At 44.1% G+C, this 20,005-nt stretch overlaps 1 protein-coding gene across 3 annotated transcripts in view; it reads left to right on the top strand.

The window, feature by feature from the left end:
• LOC147463833 (uncharacterized protein C16C9.01c-like) overlaps nt 1-20,005 on the top strand; it is an 88,830-nt gene that overhangs the window by 66,675 nt on the left and 2,150 nt on the right. For all 3 annotated transcript variants that reach the window (XM_086529622.1, XM_086529618.1, XM_086529626.1), the window contains exons 6-7: nt 19,558-19,701; nt 19,772-19,886. In XM_086529622.1, coding sequence (XP_086385748.1) covers nt 19,558-19,701; nt 19,772-19,886 — 259 coding nt within the window. The remainder of the gene's footprint in view (nt 1-19,557; nt 19,702-19,771; nt 19,887-20,005) is intronic.

The raw sequence follows: 20,005 nt of genomic DNA, 5'->3' as shown, positions 1-20,005 counted from the left end.
CTTTGGCTTTTTCCCTTTACGGTCTGACTTGTCATCCTTATCCTGTGACTTCTTCTGTGGGCATTCATTTGCAAAATGTCCTTCCTGTTCACAAATGTAGCATTTCTTTGCCTCCCTAAGAGCTTTCCGTTCTTCAAAAGTTTTGCCAGAAAAATGTCTCTTTTGTCCTCGTCCTCGTCCCAAAGAAGACTTAGACTGCTTCTTGGACGTATCACCTTCTTCAGTGGAGGGCTTCTTTGTGGGAGGCTCAGAAGGCTTTGTTGCAACATTGCCCTTGGCTGAAAACTGTTTCCCCTGGGACCCTTTCTTGTGGCTATTAAATCCATCGGAATCTCCCTTCGACAGATTGCTGGCCACTCTTGCATTCTCTATCAGCTGAAACATATTCATGACAGTAGTCTTTGTGCAATAGTCCCTAATTTTCTTGGGCAATCCGCAACAGTACTTCTCAATCTGTTCTGACAATGGCACAAACCTGTAAGAGGTGACTGGCAACAGTGCGGCCCAAAATTGTTTATTGTACTCTTCCTGATTCGCACACTGTTTAGCATTCAACTCGTGCCATTCTGTCATCACATCCACTTCGAAAGTGTTTGTCAACCATGCAGGCGCAAAAAGCTGTTTGAATTGGACCCACATTGTTGGGGCTTGACCCTGGTTCAACAATGCGGTCCACCATTGAAGCGCATTCCCTTTCAAGAAAGTGGCTGCCTTGCGTATCTTTGAAGATTCCGTGAAGTTTCCTCCAGCATAAGCTGCATCGAACTATTGTATGAAGGTCAAAGCCTTCAATTGATCCTCGGTTCCTCTGAAAGTTTCAAACTTCACTCCCTGCCCACCTTCCTTGTAATCCTTAAGCTGGCTCAAAGGAGCCACATTATCATAAACAGGTGCCTGTAACAGTGGTGCTCCATGAGTGTTCATTCCAGCACTCGCATCAACTGTTTTCCCTGTCATATCTGCATTTGGTACGTATGGCTGCGAAAAACCAGCCATACCAAATTGTGTTCCAGGCACTCGAAACTGGCCATAGGCACCCTGAAAATCTGGTTGGACATCCATGTTCGCGTACATAGGGTTACCCATGCCTGTTTGCATTGTCCCAAACACATTCCCTGGCATATAACTTGTGGAAGGTCCAGCCATAGCTTGAAACCACCTCCAAAATAACCAGGATAAGTATTAGGTAATGGAAGGGTCTGACGCATAGCGTGCTCATTACTCCCTTGACCATTCACAAACGGTTCTTGTCCAGCTAAAGCAAGTTGCTTTGGATCATTGGACACCGCTAGTTGCTCAACCACATGGGCTTTCCCTCGAGCATCATGAGTCCTCTGCGCATTGGAAATCTCCTTTTCCTGCAACGGCTCAGTCATGCCCTGTGTAGGAGGCTGAAAACCGTGTGTCGGAGCCTGTCAGAACTCCTGCATCCTTGAGTTGTTAGCCAACTGCTGAAACATGTCCATGCAGCAACGCAGTTGAGTTCTAAACAACCTGTCCTCTTCTTGAAGAATTGAAGGAACTTTCTCCGTGCCATGTGAGGAAGATCCCTCTTCAGGTACTTGGTCTCTCTTCTCTGCCATATCGACAAGCTCTGTGTTGCTTTCACCCACAACAATCCACGTTGCACTTTTTGAAGAAAAAGTGACTATCCCGTCGATGGAACCATATAACCGGCCTGTACAACGTAGAGGGCGGTACTATTTCAATTACCTGTTAACTTTACACAGAGCACTGAGAAGGGAAGAGAACACAGTTGCGTCTAGCGACTAGAATGTCACTGCGCACACGAGACCGACACCCTGTAGGCCCCAAAGACTGGCGCCCCTTTCGGTATTTCTTTATTCAAATTAAGGTAGACGATCCGACCACTTCTCACAAGCTTTCACAAAGCTGTCCAAACCTGGCGAGGGCTGAAAACGCAGGTTTTCGACCTGATTTTGGCAGCATAACGGCGCAAAAACCCCCGTAGGTCAAAAGCACATGTCTAGGACGGATTCCCTCGCTATCTGGAAGCTTTCTGGTGAGCTGCCACAGAATTTCAGCGGGCTGTAATTTCCTGTTTTTCACTGCCGGGTGCCCAAAAGCCTGTACACGCATCCCAAGGCTCTCACGAGGCTCCCCCGGGGTTCCCTTGCAGTTTAGGTGCGAAACCCTAAACCTGCAGAAAAACACAGCAGGCTGTAATTTGCTGTTTCGGATCGTTTTTAACGGAGCGAACACGCCTACGTGTGTCCCAAGGGCTCGTGCACGCAATGGGACAGTTCCCCTGTGAATTGGACGAGTTTTCACGCGAGAAAACTCTCCAAACTCGCAATCTTTCGCGATGGAACTGTGCATACCTGTGGGGGATTAGCAATTAGCTAATTCGGTTCCTGTTCAGAAGGCTCTTGCCTTGGCAAACGCGCATAAACCCCCAGAACTGTACATGTTTAACTGAGTAGCCCAACTAGTGGGGCATTACCATATGTGCCAAAGGGAAGAGAGAGATGCACGAGAGCAAGTCATCGCGCTACATGAGACAGAGGAGAAGGCAAGCTTTCCATTAAAGCTGTAGACCTACACCCACTACTCACACACACATTGTAGCTCACTTATGAGTCAAATCAGCCTCCTCTCTCAAATTGGGCGCCCCCTCTTCATGCTGGAAGTGGCAAAACTGCCTGGAGCCGCCATGTGTCCAGTTTGCCCCTTTTGAGTTAATTCTCTAGTTCCCACTGACTTATAAAGTTATAAGTGACTTTCCGAGTGGCCCAGACTTCATTTGGCGCACACAGGCTTCCATACTCATCAGAATTCAGTGCTAACTGGCCCGACCAGTCCCAGACTGACCGACCCAAACTCCCGCTATGAGAAACCTATTCGGCCGCAGCCGTTTCACACTGGCCATGCAATGTCCACTTGCACCTTTTCAAGGGTTCCGGGGAAAACAAGTAAAAATAAAATAAATAAAAAATATCTAATACTTATTTACGAAAGGCAACAGGAAAAATGCACCTCCTGGTGACATCATGAACCAAGTGAAAAACCTTGAAAAGGGTCTTATCCAGTCGAGTATTTCACCCTACTGCTCTCCGGTGTTGTTGGTATTCAAGAAAGACGGATCTTGGAGAATGTGCATTGATTAGAAAGCTCTCAATTAAATCACTATTAAAAACCGATTTTCGATTCCAAGGATCGATGATATTCTTGACCGACTTTAGGGATCCTCTTGTTTCAGCAGGATTGATTTGAAAAGCGGATATCATCAAATTAGAACCATTCCTTGAGATGTCTACAAGACAGCCTTTCGGACAAGTTTCGGTTTATATGAATTTTTTGTGATGCCTTTTGGCCTTACCAATGCTCCAGCGACTTTCAACCGAATGATGGATAGGATTTTCCGAGAGTATCGATCTTTTGTCGGCACTTTCTTTGATGACATTATAGTCTTCTCCAAGGATGAAGCAAAACATCGACACCATCTGCTCCAGGTCTTTCAGGCATTGCATGATCACAAATTAGTTATTAATGCCAAAAAGAGTGAATTTTTTCTTACCGGAAATACACTTTTTGGGACATATCGTCTCAACAGCAGGAGTACATATTGACCCGGCCAAGATTGAGACTGTACGTGACTGGCCAGATTTGAAGAATGTTCATGAAGTTGAAAGCTTCTTGGGCTTGTGTTCTTACTACCGGCGGTTCATTTGAAAGTTTGCAGAGGTAGCTTTCCCTTTGCACATTTTGATTCAGAAAGGAGTCCCTTTCTCGTGGGGACCGACGACAGAGTGACTGTCTTTCGGACACTTAAAAGAAAACTGACTACCAGTATTGACTTTGCCGGATTTGCCAAAGTCATTCGAAGTGTAACAAACTTGGACACTCCAAGTCAAGATTCTACTACAACACAACAGAGATTCACTTCAAAATAGTTCACACCTCACAATTAAGTCGACACAGCCCCCCGACGGAGTTCCGTGCCTAGAGATATTGGCCCCAGAGACTGGCGTCCCTTTCGGTATTTCTTTTTGTATTAATATGTGCTCAAAGTACAAGAGAGTGGCTAGGTACTCACTCTCAGACTCTACGTCCAAATGCTCTGAGAAGTGAGGCCCTGCCCACTTATTTATTGATACGAGGGATGCCCAAAAGCAGAGCCCCAGAAGCATTAACTTGAAAAGCTTTCAATTTAAAAGCAACTGGCCCAAAAGCTGCCGTAAAAACAGCCAGTGTAATTTCAGGGGATCCGTACGCTATGCCACGTCAGCACCTCCGTAAATTCCGCCGCTTTTTCCTGAAGATCCGTTCAGTGGCCACGTCAGCTTGCCAGTGCATTGTGTGGGGGTCCGTATTGCTGCCACGTTACCCATTTGTGACATACTCTCCTCTTGAAAGCATTGTAATCGCCCTCGATTATGCCTGCAAAACAAACAAAGGACATAAACTGTCTTAGCAGACACTGACTGTTAGTACCGACACACTAGGAACAACACATCTAGCACATGTACCAATCGACAATCACATCACTGGACATCACAAGACATCACATGACAAATCACATTTAAATTCATTCCAAATCTCAGACCATGATTAATCGGTAACGTATTTAGCAATCGCATCTAGATCCAGTTGGGACCTCACAGATGCTCGATTAACTAATCCATATTACAATCATGTCTATAGAGATTTATGAGACCGAAATGCTGCAGTCATTTTGTCTATGAGTTCCTGCACTCAAACAAGTCAAATACAAATCAATCAGTATCATATTCATTATCGGGAATTCCATTTCATAAAGTCATACAACAGAACACTGTCAGCTCAGCAGTATCCCTGAAACCCAAAGGGACATTAGTGACTCTATATAAAAAATCGGGGCAATCTGTTGACAAAGGAGCGGAGTGACTCCCCTCTTGTGCAAACCCGCTGCACTAGATTCGCCCATGCTGAAATCAGGGTTCTATCGGAGTAGACTATGCGAAACCGAATGCTTCAAGGTAAAGGTTCACAATCTGAGGAGTATCTGCTAGGTCCTCCTCCATCCACTTCGCATCCAATGCAGGATAGTTCTTGAATTTAACCAAGAACCGCCTAATCACTTTACCTTTAATCTTTCTATCTTTATGTGCCAATATCTGTTTTGAAACGAGTATCTCCTCACTTTCCTCCACTTCGGGTTGCTCATCTGGCTCCCCATCATCGGGCACATCGTCTTTAAAAGGCTTCAAGAGACTCACATGAAAAGCATTGTGAATTCTCTAAGTATCGGGCAGCTTCAGTCTAAAGGAGACATCATTTATCTTTTATTTTATCTGGAAAGGTCCATAATATCTCATGCTAAGCTTTGGAAAAAGCCTCTCCTTTCCCTTTTTCTTTCTCTGGCGTGCCTTCTCAAAATGTAAGAGCATCCAATCATCTTCATTTAATTTCAAATTGCGACGGTGTCGATTTGCTGCCTTCTTGTGTCTTTCCTGAGATTTCTCTAAAGCCTCTTGGACCTTGGCAAAAGCAGTGTCCAAGTCCCTTATGTACTAGTCGGCTTCAAAAATCTTATCTTTCGTGCCTAGAAAGGGTGGAACCTTCGTAGCACATTCAATAATCTCAAATGGCGCCTTCCCCGTCGAAGAGTGGATCGTGTTATTGTAGGCAAATTCCACCAAAGGCAAAAACTTTTCCCATTGAGTCTTCTGATCCGAAATGTAAGACTTCAATAAATCCAGTATGACTGAATTTGCAATCTCAAATTGCCCTTCTGTTTGCGGGTGGAAAGATGACGAGAGCTGCAACCGTGTGCCGATGTTCTCCCAAATAGCCTTCCAAAACAAACTCGTGAATCGGGGATCTCTGTCAGAGACTATTGTCTCAGGCATGCCATGTAATCTGAATAGCTGAGCAATGAACAATCTCGCTAAATGATCCGGCTTGACTATTTTCTTCTTTGGATGAAATGAGCTTGCTTGCTAAATCTGTCAATAACAGTCCAGAAACCATCGTGCCCACTCAGTGTCTTCGGGAGATCAAAAATGAGAACCATAGCAATACTTTCCTAGGGGCGGGTGGGAATGGGTAAAGGCTGTAACAATCTCTGTGCTTTATGCCTGTTAAACTTGACCTTCTAGCATACCAAGCAACTGCGTACAAAATCGTCCACGTCCTTCTTGAGTCTCGACCAAAAGAAGTATTGCTCCACACCTTCAAGGTGGTATCAATGCCACGGTGACCCGTAAATGGTGGACAGTGGCATTCAGTTAGAACCTTTTCCCTCAATGGCTGTGTAACGCACACGTTTTCTTCATCAAGTAGCCATCCCGAATGGAATATCCCGCTACTACCTCCCCATTCTGTACGGAATACATCTGAAAAATCTGGATCTGTGGCGTACTGATCGACTATGTCCTCGAAGCTTCTATGATGAATCGCGGAAATAGCCAAGACTAACGGCTTACGGGACAAAGCATATGCCACCAAGTGCTTCTGTCCCTGCACATGGACAATCTGGAAGTGAAACTGTGACAAGATGTTAGCCCACCACATTTGCTTTTCCGATAGCTGCTTCTGTTAGAAGAAGTAGCGTAAACTTTGATGATCAGTGAAGACCGTAAAACCGGCTCCGAGCAGGTAATGTCGCCACTGAGTAAGAGCATGGATAACCGCCAAAAGCTCTTTCTCATAAATCTGTGCTGTCAATTCCGACCCTGAAAACAATCGGCTCTCATAGGCAATGACATGGCCTTCTTGCATTAAGACCACACCCAGACTACGACCACAAGCATCACAATATACTTCAAATGAATTTTGCAAATCCGGCAAAGTCAAAACTCGTCCCGTAGTCAATTTCTCTTTCAAAGTCTGAAAGACGGTCACCTTTGTGGGTCCCCACGAGAAAGGGACTCCTTTCTATGTCAAGATATGCAAAGGGGAAGCAACCTCTGCAAACTTTGTAATGAACCGCCGGTAGTAAGAACATAAGCCCAAGAAGCTTTCAACTTCATGGACATTCTTCAAATCGGGCCAATCACGTATAGTCTCAATCTTGGCCGGGTCCATCTGTACTCCTGCTGAGACGATGTGTCCCAAAAAGTGTATCTCTGGTAAGAAAAATTCACTCTTCTTGGCATTGATCACCAACTTGTGATCTCGTAATGCCTGAAAGACCTGTAGCAGATGTCGTCTGTGTTCTGCCTCATCCTTGGAGAAGACTATAATGTCATCAAAGAATGTGCCAACAAAAGATTTGTACTCTCTGAAAATCCTGTCCATCATTCGGTTAAAAGTCGTTGGAGCATTGGTAAGGCCAAAAGGCATTACCAAAAATTCATTTAAACCGAAGCTCGTTTGAAAAGCTGTCTTTTAGACATCTCCTGGCGCGATTCGGATCTGATGATATTCGCTTTTTAGATCGATCCTACTGAAATAAGAGGATCCGTGTAGTCTATCAAGAATATCATCGATCTTTGGAATCGGAAATCTGTTCTTGATGGTGATTTTATTGAGAGCTCTCTAATCAATGGACATTCTCCAAGATCCGTCTTTCTTTAAAACCAACAACACCGGAGAGCAATAAGGTGAAGTACTCGACTGGATAAGACCCTTTTCCAAGAGGTCTTTCACTCGGTTCATAATTTCTTCATTTTGGGCTCAGCCCACACGATAAGGTGGCCGGTTCGGTGGTGTGCTCCCAAGTATCAGATCAATAGTATGATCCTCAGGACGAGCTGGTGGCGACTCGCCTGACATGCCCTTTGCAAAGCAATCGGCATGAGTGTGGAGAAAAATCTTGGCGTTCTTTATCAAGTTAAAACATATTTGTCCTATGTTCATCATTCAACTCTTTCAAAAAGATCGAGTAAACAAACAGACTGGATTTCATTAATTTCGAAACAAGCCGATACAATATGGACAGACTCACCCTTCAATTTCACATCAAGTACAATTTTTCGGCCCTTTTTCATTTGTCAATGTCGCTTTCTTTGCCCGATAATCGACCACGGCGTTGTTCTTATGGTACCAAGGGACTCCAAGGAGTACATCACAACCTTCCAAGGGCATTATGTAGAAGTCCTTGAGCACCAAACACCCCTGACAATGCAACCGAAGTTTGCAAATGACAGGTGTAATGGCCACGTCCCGTCCGGGTGCCGCTAGAACTGCCTCTGCTTGTGGTCCCATCCGATCGGGTGTAATCTCGAGCCGCGCCGCCAATTCAGGTGAAACGAAGTTTGCCTTGACTCCTCCATCAAAGAAAATGAGGGCTTCGTAATCTTTCACTTTGCCCCAAGCTCGGCAAAGTTTTGTACTTTCATCAATCGTGCGGATGCTCGGAACGCCTGGGAAGGGCAGCAACCCGCTACTGAAGTGGTTACTCCAGTTCAACAGCTTATGGATCCGGTTGCACAATATGCATTGAATGCTGTTATCCTGTTTTTCCCTGGCAAGATGCCCTCGGCACTAGATGTAGGTCAGTGGGTAATTTTCTATTGAAAAGACAAGCAGTCTGAGGGTATATTTTGATGCCCGTGGTTTTTATGAAGTGTTACTGGCAGATATGGACGCTCGTTCGCAATTGTTGGAAATGTCGCCTTTGTTTTTCAACTTGCAAATGACATATGTGTTGCCATGGGCGCTTACTAAAGACTATCAAAGTCTGATTCGACATAGGTGTTCAGTTTGGGTGGAAATAGTCAGATTTCCATGGACTTGGAAGCATTTCTTGCCTCTTTTGGTTGCTCAGTTGGGCAGATATGTCTTCCAAACTTGGATACTAATTCCAAAAGATTTTGTGTGTTGTGGGATACGAATAAACCGACGCCGTCAGGAATCACGGTTGACTCTGGTGATCCGATAGTAGGCAAAAAGCCATTTAAACTCAAATGGGGGAAGTTTGCAAGTGCATGTTTTAGCTGTGGAAAATTTGGCCATATGCAGTTTGAATGCCAAGAGTCTTTGTTGAAATTGCCACCCTCTGCTGTTCCTACATCTGGAACTCATGGCGCCTCTCCCTCCTCTTCATCTGTGAGACCAAAGATGGGGATTCCAATGGAAGCATGCAGGTCAAATAGAGTATAGACCAAAATAAGAGTTTGGCTAATGTGCATCCTACTGCAAAGGCATCACCAAAGGTAAAGCCAAAATGGGAGATTCCACTGACGGTTGGCAAACTCCAAAGAATATTGCAAAGCCTCGTGTTTCGCCTATCTCGAGAAATTATGTGCCTGCTTTGGATGGGAGAAGTGGTGGAACTTCTGCATCTGCATCTCATGATCATAAGTCGCTAGTTGAAGCGTGGGATAGAGTGGTTCACTCATATAAAGATGCACTACTTGGGTTGACATCTATGTCGTTGCCGATGCATCAAAATCCCCCTCAAGGAACGCATATGGAGTCCGCTTTATTGACTGTTAGTGTGGAAGCGGATGTGCCTATGGGCAATTCTACCTGATGATTGTGCCTCGTGCTTCTCTTGTAAATACTGCACAGATGCATTTTCCTCTTAGATGTTTTACATATAATGTGCGCGGATTGTGCAACCACGACAAGCGGAAGCTAATCTGGCATTATGTACATACAAATAAAGCAGATATAGTGGTGTTACAGGAGCATAATTAGCATGGCTTCGTTGGTCAATCTTCGTATTATGCAGGATTCTGGATTGCTTATGCTAGTATTGGTTCCGTGCGACATGAATTGCAGCCAGTTTTGGCCCATAATGACTCGGCGAGGCGTTGGATGCTCGTTCAATGTCTCGTGCAAGGGAATATTCTGGAATTTGCTGGTATTTATTCTTATATTGCCTCGGCACAAAGAAGTCATCTTCTGCAAAGGGAAATCATCGCCCTGCTTGCCAACAGCACTTTGGATGGAGAATTGTGAAAGCCTGGGGCTTAAATCACAGTGTATGGTCTTGCCTCTTTTGTGTAGCCTGTGGGGCATGTTATTAGTATCCTGGTCGGACTTAGTCCCAGCGCAATGTAATTTGGTCGCTCTTCTAATATAAATCTGCTCTCGCCCTTTATGGAAAAAAAAAGAAGTCATCTTTGGCGAGATTTGGTCAAATACCCCTGGCATTCAAAGGCTTTTTGGTGCGGGGACTTTAATTATGCACTTGCAAACACGGACAATACAACTGGCCATTCCCATATATTCAGCTCTGAACGTTCTTCTTGGGATGCTTTGGTCAGTAATACAGGTGCTTTGGATCTGTGGACCGGTACTCACCCTTCAAAGCGGGGTTATATTTTACTCATGATGCTCACTCTGGATATAGAGCACGATTGGATCGTTGATATGTACTCGGCACTCCGCAATATGATATGTTTGCATGTGATATGAGGATTGATCGTTCCTTTACTCTATCTGATCATTTTCCTCTTTGGCTCTTGGTCTATTTTGAGGCATTAGATGCAGATTCTCCGCTTCCCCGTAAGCGGTTGTTGCATACTAATAATGCATATCTTTCACACAAGGCATTCCAAACCTTGATTGAAGAGGTGATTCCTCCACTTGCCTCTCATATGTTTATTGATGTGGATGTGGCTTGGTATCGTTTTGTCATGCGGATCCAGGCAGCCATAAAGGATTATGGTTTGTGGTACATGTACCAACTAAGAGATAAAGTGCAGGAAGATAAGGCAACTTGTCAAGCTTTAGAAAGTCTTGTAGATACTAGACAGCTTACTGATTTGGAACAAGAGCAATTATGTGCAGCTAAAGCCTCTTTGATGCATAACAACAAGAGGAAACTTGAAAAATGGTCTGCAAAATATACTAGACAAGATGTACTTATTATGGAGGTTGATATAGAGAAAGCATTTGACACGGTTCATTGGGCTTCATTGCTCAGATCATGATGGCTTTGGGCTTTGGGCTTTGGGTCCAGAATGTGTTGGGTGGTCTATTTTCTCTATGAGCATAGTCAATCTGTTGGAATTCTTGATGGTGAGCTAACTCGGTTATGGGATCTTGGTTGATCGGTCAGACAAGGATGTCCTTTGAGTGCTATGTTGTATGCTATTGCTACACATCCTCTGTCGTTGTATCTGAACTCCTTAACGGCATCTGGCCAGTTACATGGATTGGAACTGCCATCTCGTGATCATTTTGTGGCGCAAGTGTATGCGGATGACTCCATGTTTTGGCGTAGAAATCAATATGAGGATGTTCGATGCATCATGGAAGCACTACATGTTTATGGGTTGGCTGTAGGTCTGCAAGTGAATTTTCGTAAGTCTAAATTATTGCCGTTGTGTCAAATGGATTGGCACTCTATATTATGGCCAGGTGAGATAGTGAAGCCTGATCAGATTGTGAGGCATCTTGGTTATCCGTTGGCTTGGTCAGTTAACAATGCAAAATTATTAGATTGGGTTGAGAATAAATTGAGGTCTAAATTGCACTATTGGAAATTGTCCACCTGGCCGCTGCATGTAAGACTCAAAATAGTGCAGTCCATCTTGGTGGCGTGCATCCAATTTTTCCTACCATTGTTGCATTGGCCACCCCGTCGTCTTCGGGCCTTCATGTCTCGGATTCCAGAGCACTTCTAGTTTACTCCTTCCCAGAAAAAGTACCTATAATTGCTTGCGATGCATAAGTTGTGTACTCCAAAGCGTTGTGGTGATCTGGTTGTGTTCTCATGTTACAGCAAGGAAGGCTACACTGTTATTGGTGCTAGTTGAGCAAACACAGCCCTGGACGTAGATGTTTGCGTTTCTGTGCTCTCATGCGGTTTCCACGCCAGCTTTCGCCATTGGCAGCCGTCGTATTGAGATGTGGTTTTTGGTTAAGTTTGAAACTACAATATCTGGATGCCCCGTTGCTTCCAGTCTTGTAGCAGATTGGAAATTGGTACGCGGGAATTGTTGTGGCATGGTAGAGATGAGGCTTGTGGAAATTCACTTCGATTGGAGAGTCTGCATTAAAGTCTAGTTTTTTTATCAAACTCTTGTTCAGCGCTCTCCTAGACGGGCTTACTTTCTCTCCCAAAAAGGTTTGACGGATAACAGATGTGATAATACACTGATGGACGGGAGCTCTCGTTTAGATAGGCTGCTCTTACCTTTGGGCTTTGGATGCACTACAGGCGCACGTAAGACACCATTAAGGATCTGATTGACTCGATATCTCCTATTCCGCTGCTGCTTGCGGAGAATCGAATTTGTGATTGACTCTACGTTGGTTCTTCGATCAGTTCGATATCTGCAAAGAAAGTGTACTGTCATTTGTAGTCATCTTCTTGGATCCCTGAACACTGTTATAAGATATGGAATATGAATAAGAGTGTTACTTGGTGGTGAAGTAAAGTTATGAAAGTGTGGCATGCTAAGCTACCTTTGAAGGAGCGATTATTTATGTGGAGATGCATCATTGGGGTTCTCCCGACTGGCACTGCACTCCAGAAGATCGGCCTCTTCGCGATGTGTTCGTTGTGGTACGGGCATTGAGAATATTCGACACTTATTGTGGTCTTGTTCTCGTATGCAACAGTTTGTGGATTGCATTTCTACAGCTCTTCACACGCGTTTCTTTGGCATACATTTTGTTAGATTTTTCTAGATCTTTGGAGTGCTTCTGCCATTACTTCAGCCGCATGCATACTTTTTCGGTTGAGTTAGATTCTGGGTGCTATGGACAGTGTGGAGTGCACAGAATTCCCTCATGTTTCAGCAGATTCAAGTGGAGTATGTTTTCTTCTTCAAGATATCTCTTCGAGAGTCTCTTCGAGTTGCCTATGACTTGGACGAGCTTCCCCTTGTTTTTGATTTAGTGTTTGTAATATTTTCTATGGGTTTTTCTCGTTTTGAGGTTTCCCATTGGTAATTCAATCCGACATTACTATAAAAAAAAAAAATATGTGTGTGAGTGCGTGCGTGCGCGCGCGCGCGCGTGTGTGTGTGTGGTGTGTGTTTTCTATGTTTGCTTTTAGAGCTTTCATATGACGAAACACTTCCGTGTTCCTCCCTTTGTATCTGATCTTTTTGGTGGGTTTTCCTCATTTTGAGGTTTTCCACTTGTAAATTAATCAAAACAGATTTCCCACTCAGTCTTTGATTCGTTTTTGTACATCATAGTGTATCATTGTAGTGTTTTGTACATAAGATAGTCAAGAACAACTTATTTTGAAGTGAAAGAGGCTGGGTTCGACAGTGATGGACAACAGCTTAGCCAAAAGGATCTTAAGTAAAAATAGAGTCCTCACCTGCATCCGTATAAACAAAACAACAGATACGTTAGCCTTGAATATGTGTTACAAGTGTCAACAAACCTATCATTTGTTAATCATGTCCTACTTAAAACCTTTAAAACTTATACCTACCATCGATGTAGTGTTAAATATCAGTAAATATCCATTCTCAAAACTGTAAGCCAGATGAAAGTGACGTGTGTGTGGGGGGGGGGGGGGGGGGGGGGGGGGTGGGGTGTGTGGGTGTAAGTGAAGTCTACATTTAGAGCACGTTTTTCGTTTGATTGCATTGTTGTTGTTTCTTTCCTTGTGCTCCTTGTGGGGGAGCAGGAGAGAGAGCCCACTTGCTGTCCTATGCAATGAGAGTGAAGGAGAAGAGAAGAGAGGCGCTGAAGAAGCTCACGCAGAGAAAACGTGAGAGAGAGAGAGAGAGCTCGTTGAATTTCTGGGAAAAAGCCACGTTATTTCATTTGGGCTTCACCTTTGAGTATATGAGTAAGTGACTAGGGGGCCATTCACACTTGGGCCCCCTCACTTATAAGTCTTTTTAACTTATAAGTTATAAGTACAAGGCACTTAGGCCTTTATTCCCTAACAACCTCCCACCTAAAGGCAATGTACCTTGGGAGATCAAAGAATCAGCTAACTATGATACAACAGCTGATCATGCACTTACTCATCCAACACCCATCATCTGACGGCAATATGCAAACCGCTCTGCTGGAAGACTCTTGGTCAAAAGATCTGCAGGGTTGTCATCTGTGTGCACCTTGACAAGTGTAATGCTCTTGTCATCAAGCACACTCTTGATAAAATGATACTTCACCTCTATGTGCTTTGTCTTGGCATGAAAAACAGGATTCCTTGCAAGCATAATAGCACTCTGACTATCACAGTGTAGCACAGGAACCGGTGACTTAATGCCAAGCTCTTCTACCAAACGCATGAGCCACAAAGCTTCTTTGCATGCCTCAGTGGCAGCCACATACTCAGCCTCAGTGGTAGACAAAGCAACACATTTTTGCAGTCTAGAAATCCAAGAAACTGCACCTCCTGTGAATGTAAACACATATCCAGAGGTAGACTTCCTGCAATCTGGATGTCCAGCAAAATCTGCATCTGTAAAGCCATGCACAGATGTCTCACTCTTCCCAAAACAAATGCACAAGTCTTTAGTGCCTTTCAAGTATCTCAAGATACACTTCACTGCTTCCCAATGCTTTTTGCCAGGATTGCTCATGTACCTGCTTACTACTCCCACCGCAAATGCAATGTCCGGACGTGTAGCAACCATAGCATACATCAAACTGCCAACGGCTGATGCATAAGGAATCTTGGCCATTTCAGCCCGCATATCATCTGTGTTTGGGCAGTCATGTGCAGTCAGTTTTACATATGGAGGCAGCGGAGTACCAAGTGCCTTTCCCCCATCCATATGAAAACGATGTAGCACCTTATTAACATAATCTCGTTGAGATAGATACAGACGCCTGTTAGGTCTATCTCGAGAGATACGCATGCCCAAAATATGATTAGCATCACCAAGATCCTTCATATCAAAGCGATTCTTTAAGCTTTGTTGTAATGCATCCAACTCCGTGACATTGTTACCCGCAATAAGCATGCCATCAACATACAAAATCAGCAATAGAAGAGATCCATCACTTGCCGTTTTTATATACAAACAATGATCAGAATTACTTCTTTTGTATCCTTGAGACCTCATGAATGTATCAAACTTGTGATACCATGCACGGGGAGACTGTTTCAAACCATACAAGCTCTTCAAGAGTCTACATACTTTCTTCTCTTGCCCCTTTGACACAAAACCTTCTGGCTGCATCATATAGATTATCTCAAGCAAATCGCCATGCAAAAACGTTGTTTTGACATCCATTTGCTTTAACTCCATACCTTCAGAAGCAACCAGGCCTAAAACAAGACGTAATGTGGCAAGCTTTACAACAGGAGAAAAAATTTCATCAAAATCCACACCATGCTTTTGCTTGTACCCTTTAGCAACCAAACGTGCCTTGTACTTAGAAGAAGCATCAGATGTGACCTTGGTCTTGTAAACCCATTTACATGGCAGAGCCTTATGCCCTTTAGGCAAATCAACCAAGTCCCATGTATGGTTTTTCTCCAAAGACTGCAGTTCCGAAACCATTGCTTTGAACCATTTCTTACTGTCTTCCCGTTGCATAGCCTCTTTATAGCAAGACGGCTCACCACAATCAGTAAGCATGACATAGTCCAAAAACGGTTCATATCTATCGGGGGGCCTTGTCACCCGAGTAGACCTACGCACCCAATGATCCATAACAGGTGGATTTTCAGCCTGTAAACCATCAAAAACAGCAGGCTGTTCAGCCGGTTGCATCGCAACAACGGGCGGTCTAGGAGCATCAACCTGTTCCCCTACCTGTGGTGCATCAATGGCAACTTGTTGGGGCTGATTTTCAGCAGCTAATGGCTGATTTTCAGCACCATTTTCAGCATGTAAAGGCTGCTGAACATTGGGCCTTCTTGGCTGTCCATATGTAACATCTTCACGAAAAACAACCCGGCGCACTTCCTCGACCTTTGTGGGCTGTTTGTGCATGCAATTCTCATTGAAGATGACATCATTGCTGCGTATGATTTTCCGTAATGCGGGATCCCATAATCTATACTCCATTTCACCATCCTCACCATATCTTAGGAAAATGCATTTATGAGACTTTGGTTCTAGTTTGGTGCGCAGTTCACTCCGGATGTGAACATAGGCCTCACAACCAAACACTCTTAAATGTGCATATGAGGGTGGTTTGCCAGACCACACCTCCTCAGGCACCTTTCCACCCAAAGCCTTGCTAGGTGAGCGATTAATCAAGTGAATAGCTGTTTGCACAGCTTCTGCCCAAAAACCATGAGGTAATGCAGCATGTGACAGCATACTCCGAACTTTCTCTTGGATAGTCCGGTTCAACCTCTCTGCAACTCCATTCTGAGAGGGATTAAAAGGAGCCGTGAGCTCTCTTTTAATACCTTTAGTAGCACAAAAGTCTATAAATGCTTTTGATACATACTCCCCCCCATTGTCTGAGCGCAAAGACCTAAGCTTCTTGTCAGTTTGATTCTCAACAAACGCAAGAAACTTCTTGAAAGTATCCAAAACATCGCTTTTAGCACGTATTGGATACACCCACACCTTACGTGTAGCATCATCGATAAACGAGACAAAATATTTCTTTCCCCCTAAGGACAACTGTGGCATTTCACATACATCGGAATGCACTAAGTCTAACCTGTCATACTTCAAAGAAAGAGACCTTTTGTGCGGTGTTTGACTGTGCTTACCATAAATACAGTGCTCACAATGAGAAAAATCAGCATACCTCAAACACGGCAAATAACCACAACGAGACAGAGTTTCCATTCCTCTTTTACTCATGTGTTCCAACCGGCCATGCCACAAAGAAACACTTGGTTGCTCGGTTACGGCGACAACATGGTCACGCACACTAGATACATGCAAAGGATACAAAGTGTCCGATTTACAACCCTTGGCTACAATCCGGGCCCCTTTACAAATTTTCCACTTGCTATCACCAAAAGTGGTGTGATAGCCTGCATCATCTAGCTGCCCTGTACTAATCAAACTCTTCTTGAGTTGTGGCACATGACGTACTTTGTGCAAAACAAAAGTCATACCATCAGCAAAAGAAAACTGGACACTGCCAATACCTGCAATGTCACATGCATAGTTGTCTCCCAAATAAACAGTGCCCTGCACCTCACCTGAGTACTGTGTAAACCAATCCCTATGAGGTGTTACATGAAAGGAGGCTCCTGAATCAAGAATCCAAGTATGCATGTCCACATCAGAACCCATAGCAAGGGTATGTGCATCCACAGAAGAGGCATTGAGTACATCAGTGCTGCTGTCACTGTCACAACTACTAGCAACATTGATTTCCTCAATCAACACAGTGCTCTTCTTGGCATTTCCCTTGTCCTTTGCATCAGTTTCAGCACCCTTGTTCTTCTCTTTCTTCCACTCATAGCATTCCCGTTTATAATGCCCTTTCTTTCCACAATGATGACACACAACATCTTTCCTACGAGATTTGCTACGTGCCCTGTCCTTACTGTCAGATTTCTCTCTCTGTTGAGACCTGCCTCTCAAGTGCAATGCATTAGAAGACCCACCTGTGGTGTTCTTCCTGTTCATCTCTTCCATCAAGAGAGAACTCTCTACATCTGCATACTTAAGTGACGCACTTGAGTTACTAAGAGCTGTCCGGAATACATCCCAACTCTCGGGCAATGTGCATAGCAGAAAAGTAGCTTTGAACTCCTCATCAATCGTGAATTTCAGCTCTGTCAGTTGGCTGAAAATAGAATTGAATTCATTGAGGTGCACTGACATGTGCGTGCCCTCCTTCATGCGGAGATCCATAAGCTTCTTAAGCCAATACACTTTACTGGCAGCACTCTGCTGTGCATACAATTCGTCTAAACGCTTCCACATGCCCCATGCTGTCTGCTCATTCTCTACATTGAAGAGTAAATTGTCAGACACCGAAAGCATGATCGTGGAACGAGCCAACTCGTCCACTTCTTCCCATTCTTCAACCTCCATATCAACCGGTTTCACACCCTGTAACTTAATAGGTTTCGCCTGTTTCTTCTGCAACATCACATTATAACATTGCTTCTTCCATATAGCAAAGTTATGGGCACCTTCAAGCTTGCGAATGTGCAACAAATTGCCACTTTCACTGCTAGAAGCCATTCTGAGTGATTGCAAACACTGAAACCCTGTTTTGCCGACCTAAACACGCCCAAATGTGCGTAATCGGACAAAAAACAGCTTGCTGTTACAGAAAAACAGCGAGCAAATTTCACGCGAAATCACCCCAAAACGGCGTACATTCATTGCCAAGCCCTTACCAAAGGTTTCCACAAGGTGTATACATCATTTGCTTGCTGAAATTCCCTGTTTTAGGGCAAAAATCAGACCTGTAAACACCTGTTTTGCTGAATTTTCAGAACCTCGTTGGTGGAAACACCTGTAAGATTGACATGTGAGCCTTGCCCTAATGAAATTGCATCAAATTGACCCCGAAATTGGTCAATTTCAGCAGAAATAGGCTACTGTTCGCCAATTTTTGAAACCCTAATTTTGGGGAAACTGTCACCGGAGGTCGATTCTACACGGTGAGAGGATCCCTTCGCGACAGAGTTGATCGAAAACGGTTGAATATCCTTCCCGCAGCGAGCAAAAAACAGAATTCTGATCTGTGTTGCGAAGATGGCTCTCTTGGAAACCCTAAAGCTCTGATACCATGTGTGGGGGAGCAGGAGAGAGAGCCCACTTGCTGTCCTATGCAATGAGAGTGAAGGAGAAGAGAAGAGAGGCGTTGAAGAAGCTCACGCAGAGAAAACGTGAGAGAGAGAGAGAGAGAGCTCGTTGAATTTCTGGGAAAAAGCCACGCTATTTCATTTGGGCTTCACCTTTGAGTATATGAGTAAGTGACTAGGGGGCCATTCACACTTGGGCCCCCTCACTTATAAGTCTTTTTAACTTATAAGTTATAAGTACAAGGCACTTAGGCCTTTATTCCCTAACACTCCTTGTTCCTCCCTTTCTCGTGTTCACCGCATTGGGTTGTTTGGGTTTTTTTGTTGTTGGCTTTTTGCTCTGCTCTCTGCTCGCTCTACCAGGTTTCTACATTAAGTTTTCAAAGGTGGTTATCATCAGAGACTCCTTCATTGTCTTCTTGGAGTTCCCGCCCTAACTCTAGTCCTCCGGAGCAACCTTCAACAAGTGGATTGGTTTCTATCCTGGCCGATAGCTCCTTGTTAGCTCCAGTGCAGTACTTTGTTGCCCACCTTTTGGCACCCAGTTTCTTCATGATGTCAGCTGCCTTTTCTCCCCCATCTTCATCATCTTCCTTATGTTTATCCATTGCCTCTTGCTATCAGATCATACCAATTGTTGGGCAATGCCTAACGTTCGAGCTCTTGCCATTGCAGATGTCCCTTGTCCTTTTTATTGCTGGTGGCTTTTGGTGATTCAGGTTTTTGATATGCAGTTGCTGAGTATGCTTTTAGTGGAAGTGTATTATCTTCTAGAGTATGCTGTTATCCTCTCTCCAGTTAGCTTGCCAGGGAATTTTCTACTCTCTTTAGGAGAGGTTTTTTACCCTGGCTTACAGTTTGCGATGTGGCTAGTTGTATCTATAGTTACAGTTAATTTGTCGTCTTCAGGCCTGCATGTAATCAGTGATGTACTTGCCCTCAGAATCGGCACCATTTGGATGTTCTGAGGGCTTCTATAGAAATTAGCCTCTTTCTTTGAGAGAGAGAGAGAGAGAGAGAGAGAGAGAGTCAGCCTTTTGTCAATGTAGGAGAGCCAAGGTGTACCATGTAGGAGTCCACCCAAGTGCACGAGATGTTCCTTTTATCCTTTCTTTGAGAGCAACTGGAGCAGAAGTTGTGAGCATTGAAACATACACACATTCAGAGATTATTTTGACACTTTCAGAATTAAGGTGGGTGCTATCTGTGCAGCATTATCTGCTTAATTTTCCTTGTGATAATTCTCATGCATCTCAATACCAGGGCACTTATTACATCAGCCCATATTTTCTCGCCAAATGACAAAGAGGCAATGTCACTTGTCGGTCCTGGGACTCCTATGGAGGTCATTAAGAGGCTTGTGGAGCTTGGTGCTATGGTAAACTTTTTGCAATACCAGTGTATATGCTGGTGTATAGTTGTAACTGTGGTTCTGAAGTTTGTCCTCTTTTGTTAGATATAGAATTTTGCTGATATGTTTGTATCGTGGTTACACAA

This window comes from Adiantum capillus-veneris, chromosome 2 (genome assembly GCF_014529385.1).
Source record: "Adiantum capillus-veneris isolate H3 chromosome 2, ASM1452938v2, whole genome shotgun sequence".
Taxonomy (NCBI): domain Eukaryota; kingdom Viridiplantae; phylum Streptophyta; class Polypodiopsida; order Polypodiales; family Pteridaceae; genus Adiantum; species Adiantum capillus-veneris.
Note: the sequence above shows the minus strand (reverse complement) of the source record. Positions and strands in the feature narration are given on the sequence as shown.